This window comes from Hippichthys cyanospilos, chromosome 16 (genome assembly GCF_059441005.1).
Source record: "Hippichthys cyanospilos isolate Australia breed blue-spotted pipefish chromosome 16, RoL_Hcya_1.0, whole genome shotgun sequence".
NCBI lineage: Eukaryota > Metazoa > Chordata > Actinopteri > Syngnathiformes > Syngnathidae > Hippichthys > Hippichthys cyanospilos.
The window spans coordinates 6130136-6145559 of NC_142384.1; the positions used below are offsets into that span (position 1 = coordinate 6130136).

Here is a 15424-nt window from a genome sequence, read left to right on the forward strand (position 1 = left end):
GATTTGTGTCTGCCCAGTTATGGTAATTTTGCTTATTCACGTAACCTGTGAGATAGGCCTCATTTCAAATCAAATCAACACTTACTTAGAAATTCATCATCATTGTTTATTCTTATTTGTTGACATAATTGTTTTCTCAGCTGGTAACCTTTTTTTTTCAGTTGTTGCACTGCTGCTAGTTTGGATGAAATTTCAAATCTAAAGTAAGACTTCTGCTAACGCTCTCCTGGTCCATTCCAACCATAACTGCTTGCTTAGGAAATGAATGCCGTGGGCTCCGCAAGACAGGCTGGCGTACGAAGTCAATGTTCTGTGGAGTACGAGCTCTTCTTGGTCGTCCTCTGGGTTTTTTTTTTTCGTTGGGGCCGATGCGGTCACTGCCAAGTTATTAATCCGACATTTTATTGCGTGTTTTGATGCAACGGCACCACTACATCCAAAGTTGTAAAAACGTCGGAACTGCCTCTGCGCAGCTGCCAAACTATCGCCATTTTTATCAAACATTTTTATGGTTAACATTTTATGTTATGGTTAATATTTTATGTTGTCCGTTCCACTGATTCGCGGTTATTAAAAAGGTATTTTCTTGTTCAAGGTCACGGTGTTGCAACTTGCTCATGTCTAGCAATAATACACAATTTTAAAAAATCCGTTTTTTGGGGGACACCCTGTATGTTCTATGGCCCAGCTTCACGTCTAAGTTGCTCAAGGTTAGAATTGATCAATCACAGCTCACCTTGTAACTGTCACATGAGTAAACTCAGAAAACAGGTGAGTTGTGATTAGTTATTACTTTAGCAACTGTCATGTCATTTTCAGTCAACAGCAAGTAGCAAAATGGTCACCCACCAAGAGATATGAAAAAAAAAAAAACAGGTAGTTTTTGCTGCTTTTATGAATTAAACTATTGGGTAGACTTCCCTAACTCTAAATGTAGTTCACTTAAACACATTTCTGACATGATTTTTACATACATAAGAGCCAGACATTGAAAATCACTGGATATAGCCTATCAACATCTATAAAATGCCAGGATTTGGTGACTGGATGACAGGTTTTACTTTATTTTACATATTTGGGGTAAGTTTCAGATTAATCACACTTCTGCAGGGGGTTAGCACAGCACATAAAGGGTTTCATAAATACATTTTAAACAGAAATACATACTTTCTGCAGCAGAAAATTGCAAACTAATTCGTGCTATTAAAACAGGCAAATAAAAAAAATGTTGCAGTTTAGTCCATCACGCAGTAAGCAAAGTCCAGGGAGACAAAGATGTCCGCTTTGCACTTAAATGTCATCTTGTCACCGGGGAAGATTTTGCAACTCAGCAGGTTTGGCACAATGTCTCTTATACAAGTGTCCTGTAGAAGAGAAAATGCATTTTAGAAAATTAAAGGGTGGTTCTCACTCTTTCCAAAACAGAACCTCCAGTGATTTTTGTTTTCTGCAAATTGAATGGTGATCCTGAAAAATTGCTCAGCATTTTTAGATGAAAAAATAATAAAGACAAACGAATGTTTTTCAAAGGAGCCAGTATAGAACACTTAAGCAATATCTTGCTTCACTTCATGTTGCAATTAATTTGCTCTGGAAAAAAAAGGTCCTGTTAGGGCTCAAACGTTTTAAATTGGCTATTTGCCGAAATTTTAATTGTATTTTCATTTGAGAGTCTCCGGTCTATGACATGGTGTCATGGAAATGTGTTTTTATCACATGAATCACACAAACTTAAAAATATGCAGTCTATGTACAGCCACGATAAAAGAATATGGTCGTACACCCTGGCTTGGTTGTCTGCCAATTACATGGCAAATAACCACACATGTAGCCCCATTCATGTTTTTTTTTTTTTACACACACACACACACACGCACACACACACACTCTCTCACACACGCACACACACACCAAAAACAATTGATAGTGTCACCCAGCATTCATTTGTGTCCACTTTTCTCGACATTGGTTTTTGGTCTACAGTATATGTTTTGACTCATCCAGGCGATCCTACAAAGTCCTAGTGTCCTTAGTAAAGGACATCCGGACCTTTTCAATTATGTCCCTCGTGTTGCTGGGATACAATTAACTTTGCTGTCTTGGTGAGACATAATACAAGTACACATAACAGTGGACACAAATGAGTAGACTCGATCTCGGGACGTGACGCACATTTACATCAAAACAATTTAACTTTGTAGGTAAAGTCACTAAACACTAACCTTTGTCTTCAGGCTAAAACGCTGCGCTTCTGTTTCAGGAAACAAACTTCGTGACGAGTCCATGCCGGCTCCTCTCCGGACGAACGATGACCGCCGGATACCCGACAGCAAGCCGGATGCCCTGCCCACCGAGTGATAACTTGGGCCGGCCACCTGCTTGTACCACGCCTCGGTGGGGCTGCAGAGCACCAGAGCGGAGAGAACCGCGCAGGGGAGTAGCAAGAGTTTCGCCGGCATCACCGTGTTTTGAACCTAGAGCTATCAAACAATTGTGAACTCCTTTCACCATTTCCCCTTGTTCTTATAGATACGCGATAATCGCTATCAAATGACGTAAAATTGTGTGTGTGTGGTTTTTGTCTAAATGGTTTTTAACCCCCTCCAGCAAACACGCGCATAGGAAATACTACAAGTCCCAGAGTGCTGTTCGACCCTTAGCCTGCCCCGCCTCCGAGTTTGCTGTCACACGAGGTGCGGTTATTCAGCATTTTCCAGGTTGAAAGAACATAATAAGGTAATGTCACGACTCCGTAGGTTTCCGAACATGTTACGGGGTATTTTCTTTTCTTAAAATTTTAAGGGGAGGTTAATATTAATTACACGAGCTTCCAGCTAGCACAATGGTATCTGCTAACCTGCACATCACAGAGGCCGGTGACACACACAAGTACACAAAAACAGGATTTCTATTCAAAAAAAATTTCGAACGCGACATTTGGCGTCCTTTCGGGCGCAGGTTTTCACTAAATGTGGAATGTAGATTTCACGCGTGACTCACATCAAAGTTAAATTAAAGTTACGCTTTTTGGTATTTGTCCTATTATCTAAGGTCGGTATCGCCCTAAACACAGAAGCAGCTATAATATAGATGATAAATTACAAAAACTGGCCTTCAATGGTAGACAAAACCAATTAAGAGCATTGCGAACCATCAAATAGCTCCCCCAAGTGGCCAGAAGGTGAAACGTTATCGAATTGGGAAATGCTTTGATTTTGCAAAATTTGCCCACCCCCATTTTTCGACGAGTCTTGTACGTATAAGGGTTCCACGGTTAGAAAATACAACTCTGAAAACAATGAGGACATGAGTCCATTTCGGAAGAACTCAACGCCTGCTGTAAAATAACTGAACTATAGAATGCAAGCGAAAGGAGAAGCACGCAATAACACAATAACGATACCTTCCTATTTATCCTCATCTTTAATATGTTTACTGCGGGATTCTGGATACGTGCGTGTGTGTGCGCGCGCTTGTTGCTGCTGCTTACTGCTTACTTGAAAGTGAAAGTGATGTATAACGTAATGCATGCTGTGGTCACGACCTCCTCAAAGGAGAAGTGTTTAGTCAGTGTTTTATGTGTTCTGTTTTTTTATATTCTTTAAAACGCTATGTTGTTGTTATGAAAGACATTTCTTTCGCGTATAATTCAATCTATTTAATGAAATTACAAGGTGCGATCCAGTCCGGCGTTTTCTCTAGCGTTCTTTATAACACGCAAGCTCCCACGATAGGCTCACTATTTCCGAAGAAAGAAAAGTGAAAGTCCATTTGCCAACCCGCCCTTTCGCCTTGCTCGCCTCAGTTTTGTCCAATGCGACAAAGGGGGGAGAAGACGTGTCTTCTCCCGAACCGGGTAAGATTTACAACAAAATTCAATTTAATCTTACATGTAATGTCTGTTTGGCTTTACGCTGCATTGCTCCTCGACGATGCTTCTCAAACGAGTGTACGCCTTGTAGATTAAATTGTCCGGAGCACCGCAGTTGGCGTGGCTCAACTTGTAACGGGATTCGTGGATATTTTTTTTTTCTACTTGTGATATTTCAAAAATTAGCTGCAAGGATTTTCGCTGAGGTTTCGCTGAGCTCTTTTCTTCGAACCGATGTACCACTATGGCGCTAAGAAATTACTTGTTTGTTTTCGTCAAGAAGAGCTGTTTGAAATATTTTTCAAGTCGTGAAAGTTGCGGATAATTCTGATATTTATGATTTTTTTAAGTACTTTTGGTGCATTGAAAACCAAAAGTAAAATTAAAATTGGGTGGGCCCGCGATGACGTCACGTATAACGATGAATACATTCGCTCTTCTGATCATTTGAAAGAATTAACTTGTCAGGAAGCCCAAGTAGATCCATGTCTGAAATTGAACAAAATATCAGCCATTTTGATTTAGACGAGCTCATGGTGATATCATTCTGTCCACTTTGATTATTTTATTACACATTTGCCTTGATAATATGGTTTTGAATGTTTATTCATTACAGCTTACAGCATTTATTTTATTTTATTGTCCCTGGAAAGTGTGAAGATGAAGTGTTTCAGTTGTGGCTGTAATCGTTTGAAGAAGAAAGACAAGTTCTGCCCAGAGTGTGGCATCAAGTTGTCTGTGCAGTCTGCCAACGATCAAGGTGAAGGCTATTTTTGTCTTTTTCTTTTATACATACATACATATATATATATATATATATATATATATATATATATATATATATATATATATATACACACACACACACACATACATACATACATACAAACACACACACAAATGTGTCTCCTGCATTCGGCACATGAAAGACTTGATTATAAATTGGCAAGTATAATTCGGTAACTTGATGAATTGCTGACCCTAAGTGAAAATGCAATTCTTATTGCCCCTTTTTCCTATCATACCAATCCTGCATACCAATAATAACAGTAGTAGTAGTTTTTACATGACAAGGTCATCAGAAAACACTTTTTAGCTTCACCGTTGGCAGGAGCAGAACTTTGAAGAAATTGAAGCCACCTACAAGTTTTAAAACTTCAGGACTGTTCTTTTTCTTAATATTTTATTATTATTTGTTCAATTTGGAGTTGTGGTCTGCACAGGTGAACAGAGTAAGAATTTCACTGTGTGTTTTTTTGCTATACATGTGACAAATGTTTTTTGAATCTTTGAATGATATCCCCTTTTTTTATCTGACTGTTTTAGCTTGACTGTAATGTCAACCAGTTTACTCTGTCAAGTGGGCCAACTGTGGTGTAGTGTGTGGTAGTTTGACCTTTTTGTGTCTCAGTTTATTCTACATTTTTCTGCCAATTGTTTTGATCTGGACCTAAAGTTGTGCATCAATGGGGCTTTTCCGTAAAAAAAAGGAAATAAAAGTTCGGGGATGTCAAAGTCAGAAAAGTGATGCATTTTGATTTTATAAAACAAAAAAAAAAATGTTGGTTCTATCTCGTGGCAGTTAAATCTGCTAACTTTGCAACCAAACTTAAAGGAAAATCATCGGCACAAAGACATATGTAGTAAAATCGAATGCAAAGACTGTAAGTTGTACTTCCTTGGCATTCTATCTCAGCGCAAAACAACCCTAATAAGAAGTTATATAAAACTAGTTGCTGAGTAACGTGTGATTATTAATGCAATTTATTAGTTAAAATAAATGTCATTGTTTGACAGAGCTATATAGTATGAGCACAACTATGCATCATTTTAAAGAAATACCTACCTAGTCCAAATCAGCACTTTTCTTAAAAGTCCATGAATTTAATGAAAATTTTCAATTTTTTAAAATTGGAATTTCTAGTTTGTGGTTTTAAAACAGCTCCTGGAGTGCAGATAATATTGCTATTGGACTCCATCTCAAGTACTGATACCTTTAAATAAAGCCAGTTATCGGTATCAGAATTGGGACTCACCCGCCGCAAATTATCAAAGATGGGCATTTTACATTTTTTTTATTTTTTTGCTGGTCCATCAGTCATTCTTACCAACTAACTGCTAGCCTCTGCTAATTATAGTAATCATCTACCCTGTACACAGATCAAAAGACAAAAATATGATGCCCATCTACTGTAAATCCGGTTGTGGATTTATGTCAAAGTTCTTTTTCTTCCATGTGCTTGCATGTAAAACCTTAAATGTAACTTGTATACCTTCTTTAATCTGCATGAAGGAAATCAACCCAACTCCTTGGCATCAGATTTGGCAGGAGCAACTGTGGGAACACCAAAACGCAAACATTCTGTAGACAACAAAGGTACTAACAAAAAGGTGAGCATTATTTGCTGGTCTTCCTCCTTAAACAATGCGCACAAACATACATTCACATGAATATATATTTGTAAATAAATGGTTCCGAAGTCCAAACTGTCACCATAGTTAAAAACTTTATTACCAGTTCAGGCAATATTTTAGGTTAATATTTACCTTAAATTGTTAGTCGCTCAGCCACATACAGAACGTTATTTTTCAGTTAGGAACAACAAAATGCTACTTGAACTTTTAAAAATGACTCAGGAGCCATCTGACTTTCAAGCATGAATTCTGTTCGCAAGTATAGAATGCTAGACTGACATGACACGAGTCGAACAGGGCAGTTTCGTGGTCTGTCAAGAGAATGTGGAGAAATATAATTGAGGGAAGATTCTTCTGCGTAGAAGGTGGTGATTAATAGAAGAAGAGAGCAAACCTGAAACAAATGACTTCTGTGTTGTACAGACCAGCCTGTCCATGTTGTACCGTTCTAACTTCACAATCGATGCTCATATACCTATCATAAATGAAAGGTTTTTTGTCAGAAGCAAGTGGTCACAGGAAGCAAAAAAGTTATGATGGCGCTTGATGAATAGTTAGATTCCATCACATGGGTAGTGTATGCTAAGATTTTCACTTCATAAAATAGTTTTCACATGATGTCTTTATGTGCAGACAAAAAGGAAAGACCGAAAGAAAACGACTACAGACCAGCCCTCCTCAAAAGAGGACCAGTCGGATTCCTTCGATAAGACCAACAATAATGCCGCACAGGCTGAAAACATTCAGTCTGAAGTCACATCTGATACGCAGGACGAAGAAAAAAACGATGAGCACAATGCACAAAAATCAGTTGAAGATTCAACAGTTACGAATCAGCACGCCAACTCTAATGGCAGCGGCAATTTGGACGCTAACTCGGGAGCGGCTACAGAGTCCGATGCCGGCAACAAAAAATCCGAAGATCCACTGGACCAGAGCGCCAGTGTGAATCTGGAGCAACAAGACAAACATGAGGAGCAGATACAGCAGCCGTCTGGCACCGCACAACAACAAATGGTCTTTGGCCCTCGAGCGTCTTTCACGGTAACACTTGATACAAATCAACGACTCCGATCAAATGTGCATTTGCTTTCTAGAGGAGTACCATAATTCCACAAATATAGACACACATTTTCTCCCAAAAGTTGAGAGCCAAAAGTATGGGTGTCTCTTATAAATGATAACAGTTAAGATTTATTTTTCGACACCATTTGAGTCAGATACATCCGTCAGCCAAAAAAGTCGAGTTTTGACGCACAGATGTGCCTTTTTATATTGGCCATATTCTTACTTACAATAATTACTGTAACAGGACAAGTTACAAGGCAGAAGTCAGTTAGCAGCCAGTGCCCGTTGCAGCCAACAGCAGCTTGTGTTAGCTGAGGTTGTTACAGCACCATTTTCAAAACAAGAAGCAAGCAGACTGAACCATCCTTGTTCACACACAAGAATACTACTAAAACGGCGAGGTTATGATTTCTCCAGCTGATCCGATTAACCCATTTCAACCCATCGGTCACAAAAGTGACTGTAAAGAAAATTCTACTTATGAGACTCTACAAATGATTTTTTACTAATTTTTCATGAAGTACTGAAATACTACAATGTGTACATGAAATGTGTGTTGTCTTTAGAGAATATTGACACATGACCAGAGCTGTTTTAATCTGTGGGTGCACTTTGAAAGAAAGATGACAGCCTCAAAGCTCCCAAATAAAATGTTAGTAACGTATGTTAAAATGAACATAGAAAAAATATTTTTCGTACACATGATCTTTAAGATGATGTGTATGCATTTGCACTTACTCAAATTGATTTGGTGTGTTTGCACAATCAGTAATTACATTGTTGCGATTGGTCATAAAACACACCTTTTCATCAACTAAAAAAAAACAAAAACAAAAAAAAGTTCTCATTTTTGATTCAAAGTGATAAGACGTTTGTTTCAGTCTATAGATCTGCAGAGATAGCAATCTACTCCAGTCTGACAGAATGACAAAAAGAGAGAGAAAAAAACTTTGATTTATTAGGCTTTAGATTATTAGGAAAGTGCCTTTTTCCATTAAACAAAAAAAAAAGTGTGGTGACCACAACTATTTTGATATTTTGAATTACTTAGATGTTTACAGTTGTTAACATTAATTGCATAGATGCAGCTTGTTTCTCTCCTGAGTTTGAAATGTCCGATTCCATCTGAATCCACCATGTTGTTAGCAGCTTGTGCTAACACTGGAGACTTGTATATGTTATTGCCCTTTTTTGCCAGTGCGCATCACAAGAAGCAGAATCGTTTTATTTTAATTTTATAAAATTAATTTTGCAACATTTTATATAGACTTCAAATCGTAATAAATGATATTCTTGATTTCTTTTATGAATCAATAGTTTTATTTTTTGGACTCACCTCTAATACTTGGTCCGCAGATGTTTGGTCCAAACAGAGATTCCAATGTGGAATTAATCGACGCAGTGGACGCCACGGAGGTCCAAACATCTGATGATGGGCACGATCATGCACGCCATGCAATGCCACTTCAAGCAACAGCCATGAAGTTTGTTTCTTTCAACTGGTTTTACATTGAAAACATTAACCATGAAAATAGCAATAATATGTTTTCCCCCTTTGGATTTGACTTCAAGCAGGATGAGAAAAATACCTTCTCGAAACAGACTCACTATACATTTCCATGCCATCCTCTCAAAGGATTTTAAATTTGACCCTTCTCAAGACTGTATCTACATCATCGCTGGACCTCCTTTAGAATCATGGTCCTGTGCAGCTCAGCTATTTGCGACCAGGTAATTTTTTTGCATTTAGCAGGCTGAGCATTATTAATGGCTTTTAAATTTTAGGGATTTTTTTTTTTCCAGACTGATAGCAACACTAATAAACTTTTTAACCTTTATCAAATATTTGCTTACCCCTCCTGAATGATGAAACTTCCACTTGCAGCTACGACTTTTATCATGGCGTGAGAGGGTCTGCATCGCTATTACTAGCAGTAAGCAACTTAAAGCAAGACCTACCGATGCAAATACATCATTGTGCTTATTGCAACACTAATAAACCTTTTAACCTTTAACAAATATTTGTTTAAATCTGATGGATGAAACCTCGATTTACAGCTAGTACCTTTGTCATGGCGTGAGGGGGTCTGTATCGCTATTATTGACAGTAAGCAACTTCTGAGGGTGGCAAAACCTGACGTTAATGGGGTCATTAGGATCAGTTAGAATTTTTTTTAAACAAATTACTTCAGCTGGGTTACTTTGGCGATGTATCCATGAGCGTGTATTCACATTTCTGTAGTTTAGGTTTCTAATCCTGGCTCTGTGCTCAAAAGTTTTTTGTTTTTTTTTGGATCACTTCCATCATTGCATTGTACCACTTAAAAAAAGATGATAGCAGTTAAGGAACACACAAGTTGCTATCACAATAGTTAGTGGGCAATAGTCATGACAAACTGAGATGTTTTGAAAGTCAGGGTGGGCTTGCAAGGTGCAGAATGCTCATACAATCTTACCACAAACTATGGTATTTTATTCACTGATGCATGTGAAATTTTAAATATGGTTTAAAGTGTTGTAAAAGATGTATCGCTAGTATGAAATAGAGTAGTATTGGTACAACCTCCACCTTAACACGTGTCTTTATTTGTATCCAGGGATCTTGAAGAGCATGGGTTTCTGGTCGAGGGCAGTGTAGACACAAACAAAGTGAATATTGAGTCTGTGTCAATACCTTACAAATATGTTGTCTATAAGAACTCAAACGAAAAGTATGAGTTTGAGCACATCTACAAAGAGCATTCTGATCAATCCCAAACCAACAGATGCTTGTTTGTTAAACCTCAACTCCTCAATGATGAAGGTATGTCAAACCACTAACTGTCATACACTCACTCACGTCTTATCTAAAAAGCTGTGCTCATCCGTATATTTGTTTTTCTTTTTTTTTTTTAAAGGGGACTGGCATCAGTACGATGACATTGTATGTGCTCAACCACCAAAGAACATACTGGTCCGTCTGTATGAAAAAGTGGTTGACAACTTGTGGGCTGTCCAGAGGAAACATTTGATTCAAGGTCGAGAAATTGCAGGGAAAATAATGCTGGACACAATATTTGAACTTCTCAGAAGCTGGACTGACGCCAATTTGAAACGTTTTCTGAAACAGCTGAATCAGTTCTGTGATGTTTATGCAAATCCATCTACTCATGAGGGAACACATAAGAAATGGTTGTCCTTAAACTTTAACGAGAACAATGTAAGTTCCGCCCATTTTGGAGCCAATGTGTTTTGGTGTAGCCAAATCCTCCTGAAGCACTTTGCATTTTCCAGATGGGGACGATGATGAAGGAGTTCATGTTGATAGGGTTACTTGGGGATGGGGATGCTGAGCAAGTCTACATTGGAGATCCTCTGCGAGCGGCTGTTATCATGCTCTATGTCTGCGAAAAGTACCATATCAAATTGGACACTGACCTCCAAATCCGTCTTTGCACTGCGCTATGTTTACCAAAACTAGACAGAAGCGGCTTCCTCCAGTACTGGCAAGATTTTTCATGTGATGTTGCTGTCCTACCAAGGTAAGTAAAGTATATGGTGGAGAGGTTGGCAACTTCAGTAGTCAGACCTTCTGTATTTTGAATGACTGCCTCCCACAGAATAAGAAACACTGGGAGCTACAAAATCTTTGCGGGATGTCAATGAGGATAAATATAAAAACCTTTTTATCTTTTTATAATCTTATATATATATATATATATATATATATATATATATAAGATTAAAGCCAAACTTAAAAGATCCACCTTCTGTCACTCAAAAATTGCAAAAGAGAAAAAAAATGCCATTTTACCTCATGTGGATCGATGGATAATATTTTATCGAGTATGATTATTTTTTTGCCCCCACCATACTCCTCCTCTCTGCTTTTATTCATGCAAAATTTGCAGTTTTTGGAATCATGCGCAACACTAAATCGTAAACAATTTACACAATAAATTGTCTCAATTTCAAAACCGTATCGATCCATCTTCTACCGCTGTATTCTGGAGTCGGGTTATGTGGGCACCAGCTTGAGCAGGGAAGCCCAGATTTCCCTCTCCCCGGCCACTTTGTCCAACTCCTCCGGGGGGATCCCCAGGCGTTCCTAGGCCAGCCGAGAGACTGTCTCTCCAGCGTGTCCTGGTTCATCCCCGGCGCCTCCTCCCTGTGGGACATGCTCAGAACACCTCACCAGGGATGCATCTGGGAGGCATACTAATCAGATGCCCCAACCACCTCAACTGGCTCCTCTCCATGTGGAGGAGCAGCGGCTCGACGCTGAGCCCCTCCCGGATGACCGAGCTTCTCGCCCTATCGCTAAGGGAGCGCCCGGACACCCTGCGGAAGAAACTTATTTTGTCCGCTTCCAAGATCTTTTTCTTTTGGCCACAACCCACATTGACCGTAGGTGTGGGCGGGAACGTACATTGACCGGTAAATAGAGAGCTTCGCCTTTCGGCTTAGCTCTTTCTTTACCATAACAGACCAGTACAGTGGCCGCAACTCAACAGACGCGTGGCACTGATCTGTCTGTCAATCTCCCGTTCCATCCTCCCCTCACTCGTGAACGAGACTCCTAGATACTTAAACTCCACTTGGGCAAGACCTCATCCCCGACTGAGAGGGCACTCCACCCTTTACCCAAAGAGGACCATGGTCTCAGATTAGGAGGTGCTGATTGTCATCCCAGCTGCTTCACACTCTGCTGCGAACTGCTCCAGTGAGAATTTGAGGTCACGGCTTGAGGAAGCCAACTGCACCACATTATCAGCAAATAGAGATGAAATGTAGCATATAGATGAAAATAGCAGAGATTAAATACTGAGACCCCCAAACCGGACCCCCTAAACGCATCGGCTGCACCTAGAAATTCTGTCCATTAAAGTAATGAACAGAACTGGCCGGGCCCCATGGGTGCCAGGCAATGGCCAACGAGCCCCACCTCCAGGTCGGGCTCTAGAGGGAGGCCCTGTTGAACTGCATCCGGGCAAGGGAAAACGCAATCCAAACATCTCATTCATCATGAGATGTCCATGAGCCGTGTCCAGTCTGGAACCTCACCTAGGAGGTTTTTGTCAGGAGTGACCCCACCAGGGGTATAAAGCCCTCAACAACATAGCTTCTATGATCACTTAGATAGATAGATAGATAGATAGATACTTTATTCATCCCCGTAGGGAAATTCACATTTAAACACACAAACCCCTCCACCACAATAAGGTGATGGCTCACGGAGGGGACTCTGCAGTTAGTGGTACAAAATAGTGCAAATAATGTTGCTGACATTTGACTTTGACCGTTTATATTGTTCAGCCCGAGCAGTGGCTGCTGCTAATAAATAAATGTAGAGGTACACTACCACTGATTTATGTTCATAGTTAACTGTGGATAGGGCTATTTTAGCATGACTCAGGCCCTTTAAACCAACATTAGTAATCGGATTAAGGCAGAGGTGAGCAATTCCGGTCCTCGAGGCCCAGGTCTTGCATGTTTTCCAGTTCTTTCTCAAACACGCCTCATTTAAATGATAGGATTATTGTCAAGATCCAGCAGAGTTTGTTGAGGAGCTAATGGTTTCAATTAGGTTTCTTGGATAGAGAAAACTAGTAAACATGGAGGACAGCGGCCCTCGAGGGCCGCAATTACCCACTCCTGGTTCAGGGTTAAGTTTGCAGAAAAGTGTCTACTCATAACTGGAAAACAGTCCACATATTCATCTTGTTTGTAATGCGTTTTGTGGTTCTATGTTGTAGCCTGCCCAGCTCCGTGCTCTCTTTCATCAACAAGGTGAAACAAACTGGAAGGCCACACTGGATTCTGGCATTACCGCTCTTTCACCTCCTTGAAGGCAAAGCTGCAAGACCCTTTGAGGTGCTGACATCTGAAACTGGTCTACAAGGTCTTAAAATGGGTGGAAAGAACTCTGGCAATATGATGGGGAAGTAAGAACACCCTGTTGCTCTACGTCCACATCTTAGCCTCCAGCTATTCATAACCGATGACTTCGCTCCTCTTTTTTTAGGGACATGCTCAACTTGATGAAAAGATATTGTCACTTGATGGAAGTAGATCCACTTGCGGTGCGAGCCGGTTTGCACCTGATGTCTCTCAGTGAAATAAAAGAGTACAGCATGGCAATGAATGTCCATCTTTTGGACATTCTTGACATATTCAAGGTTAAGGCACCAAAGACCAGGGGCTACACTAATTTTGAGGTATGCTATTATATTTTTTAAAAACAAAAAAAGTATAATACATGGTCCAATAACGGGAGTTACCAACACTATACACATGAGCAGCACGTACCAACTACGAATATAAATAAAGCGTTATTTTTTTTTTTTTTTACGGCAGATACAAATTTTTTGTAGTCATGTCAGCTGATGTTGTTGGTGTCTTTAAGCATATGGTTACTAAACAACATTTTATTTTACAATATTTTTTTTAACTAAAAAATAAATAAAAATAACAAATGTCAAATTTTAACAACTTTTTGGAACTCTGTTTGTTTCAAATGTTAAACAAACTTAAGCAAATACAATAGCACTATATTTTTGACAGTAAAAAAAAAGAATTTTACAATTTTACAAAATAACAGTAATGTACAGGATCTTTGTTTTATTTAAAAAAAAGAAAAGTTCCTAGGATCTGTAGTATAGCTTCTAAAGTCAACTGAATTTTAATAGTTCCCTCAGCTCTACACAATTTTTAACGGATCTTGGATGGGTTGGCCATATTTGAAAAACAAAAGGCCAATAGAGGTAATCCAAAAAATCGGCACCAATAATTAACCCAGCCGACAAATAGGTCTATCTCCACCTGACTCATGAACCACATGGTCTATTGCTAAAAATAGCTAGACAGTTGTAGAACATTTTTAATTTCAACACTTGGAGAGATTCATAGAAATAATGAGTTGCCTATTCAAAGTGTCTTGTTTCCCACTTTGTTGAATAATTTGTACATATTGGTCAATGTCTTCACATGAAGACAATGAAGATGATTTGACAAATATTATTACTTAAAGATTGGAATACATGATGATTTATAATTAAAAGCTTAGAGGTAAGAGACTATTATTTCACACCTATATCAAACTGGTCTTCACCATTTGCCGTGATGAGTACTGAAGAAATAACTCTCAGTTTTAAAAGGTTTGGTCTGTATTGATTTTGATGGTTTGCCAGTTGTGTCTGGAAGACATTCTCCGCAATGAACAACTGAATGACAGCCCTTGCTGGAAACCATTTGGAGCCTAGGCGAAATGCTTAGCAGTTCCTCGACACAAAGACGGTGTAAGAAATCCAATTTTCTGTGTTATCAAGTAATTCAGATCCTTTCATTTCAGGAAATATCTGACATTCTCTCACACATCCAAGAGAATCTGCTTAAGGGAAAATACAGGTAATTTAGTATTTTTTTATTCTTCTTTCTTCTCTCTCTCTCTCTCTCTCCATATATATATATATATATATATATATATATATATATATATATATATATATATATATATATGTGTGTATGAGTGTGTGTGTGTATATATATATATATATATATATATATATATATATATATATATACATACATACATACAGTCGGCCCCCGGTTTACGAACACCCTCTTTTACGAACATTTCGACTTACGAGCGTGGACCGCGGAGTTTTTTGTCCCCAACTTGCGTACAAACCTTCGGTCTTACGAACAATACGACATGCCGACCATTATGTTCGTACATTTATTTAGCTTTGCTACGTCAACTAAGTTGACGCTCACCACGTTTACGTTGAACGCTATTGCTTTTACAATGTCACAGTCACTGTCTCAGTCACGGTGTCAGTCATGGAGTCAGTCACGGAGATGCTATTGGCCAGCGTCACGTCAATTACAGAAATGCCGATATGCTATTGGCCGAACGCCTTTATCTAGCTTGATGTCACAGCTGGTCGGGATGGAAGGAAGGAGAGAAAATGAGTGAAAAACGGAAGGAAGGAATGTTGTAAAGACTTTGCAAACTTTATCTGTTAGACATGGCTTCTAAAATTGCAAGTGGCGGTAAAGGAAGAAGTAAGAGGATGATAACAATAGAAA

At 39.1% G+C, this 15424-nt stretch overlaps 2 protein-coding genes across 3 annotated transcripts in view; one reads left to right on the forward strand and one right to left on the reverse strand.

Moving 5' to 3' along the window:
* Positions 1 to 1051: 1051 nt before the first annotated feature.
* Positions 1052 to 4012, reverse strand: LOC148410293 (neuropeptide B-like). 2 transcript variants are annotated; one of them, XM_088436867.1, is made up of 3 exons: positions 3891 to 4012; positions 2223 to 2480; positions 1052 to 1364 (listed from the first exon to the last, which is right to left on the reverse strand). In XM_088436867.1, exons 2-3 carry the CDS (start codon positions 2457 to 2459, stop codon positions 1236 to 1238), a joined length of 366 nt encoding a protein of 121 aa, XP_088292993.1. In that variant the 5' UTR covers positions 2460 to 2480; positions 3891 to 4012; the 3' UTR covers positions 1052 to 1235. The 2 variants fall into 2 exon arrangements, with proteins under 2 accessions (XP_088292993.1, XP_088292994.1); XM_088436868.1 differs by lacking the exon at positions 3891 to 4012 and adding an exon at positions 3741 to 3791.
* LOC148410294 (E3 ubiquitin-protein ligase rnf213-alpha-like) overlaps positions 2627 to 15424 on the forward strand; it is a 44769-nt gene continuing 31971 nt past the window's right edge. The window contains exons 1-11 of the mRNA XM_088436852.1: positions 2627 to 2736; positions 4525 to 4631; positions 6165 to 6262; positions 6920 to 7330; positions 8991 to 9085; positions 9952 to 10157; positions 10252 to 10553; positions 10628 to 10875; positions 13090 to 13278; positions 13359 to 13551; positions 14685 to 14740. Of these exons, the coding sequence (XP_088292978.1) occupies positions 4532 to 4631; positions 6165 to 6262; positions 6920 to 7330; positions 8991 to 9085; positions 9952 to 10157; positions 10252 to 10553; positions 10628 to 10875; positions 13090 to 13278; positions 13359 to 13551; positions 14685 to 14740 (1898 nt within the window). The 5' untranslated portion in view covers positions 2627 to 2736; positions 4525 to 4531. The remainder of the gene's footprint in view (positions 2737 to 4524; positions 4632 to 6164; positions 6263 to 6919; positions 7331 to 8990; positions 9086 to 9951; positions 10158 to 10251; positions 10554 to 10627; positions 10876 to 13089; positions 13279 to 13358; positions 13552 to 14684; positions 14741 to 15424) is intronic.

Coding starts and splice junctions, on each gene's coding strand:
- LOC148410293 (XM_088436867.1), bottom strand. CDS start 2,459: ATGCCGGCGAAACTCTTGCTACTCCCCTGCGCGGTTCTCTCCGCTCTG. Junction 1,365..2,222: donor GTTTTAGCCTGAAGACAAAG/GTTAGTGTTTAG, acceptor TCTCTTCTACAG/GACACTTGTATAAGAGACAT.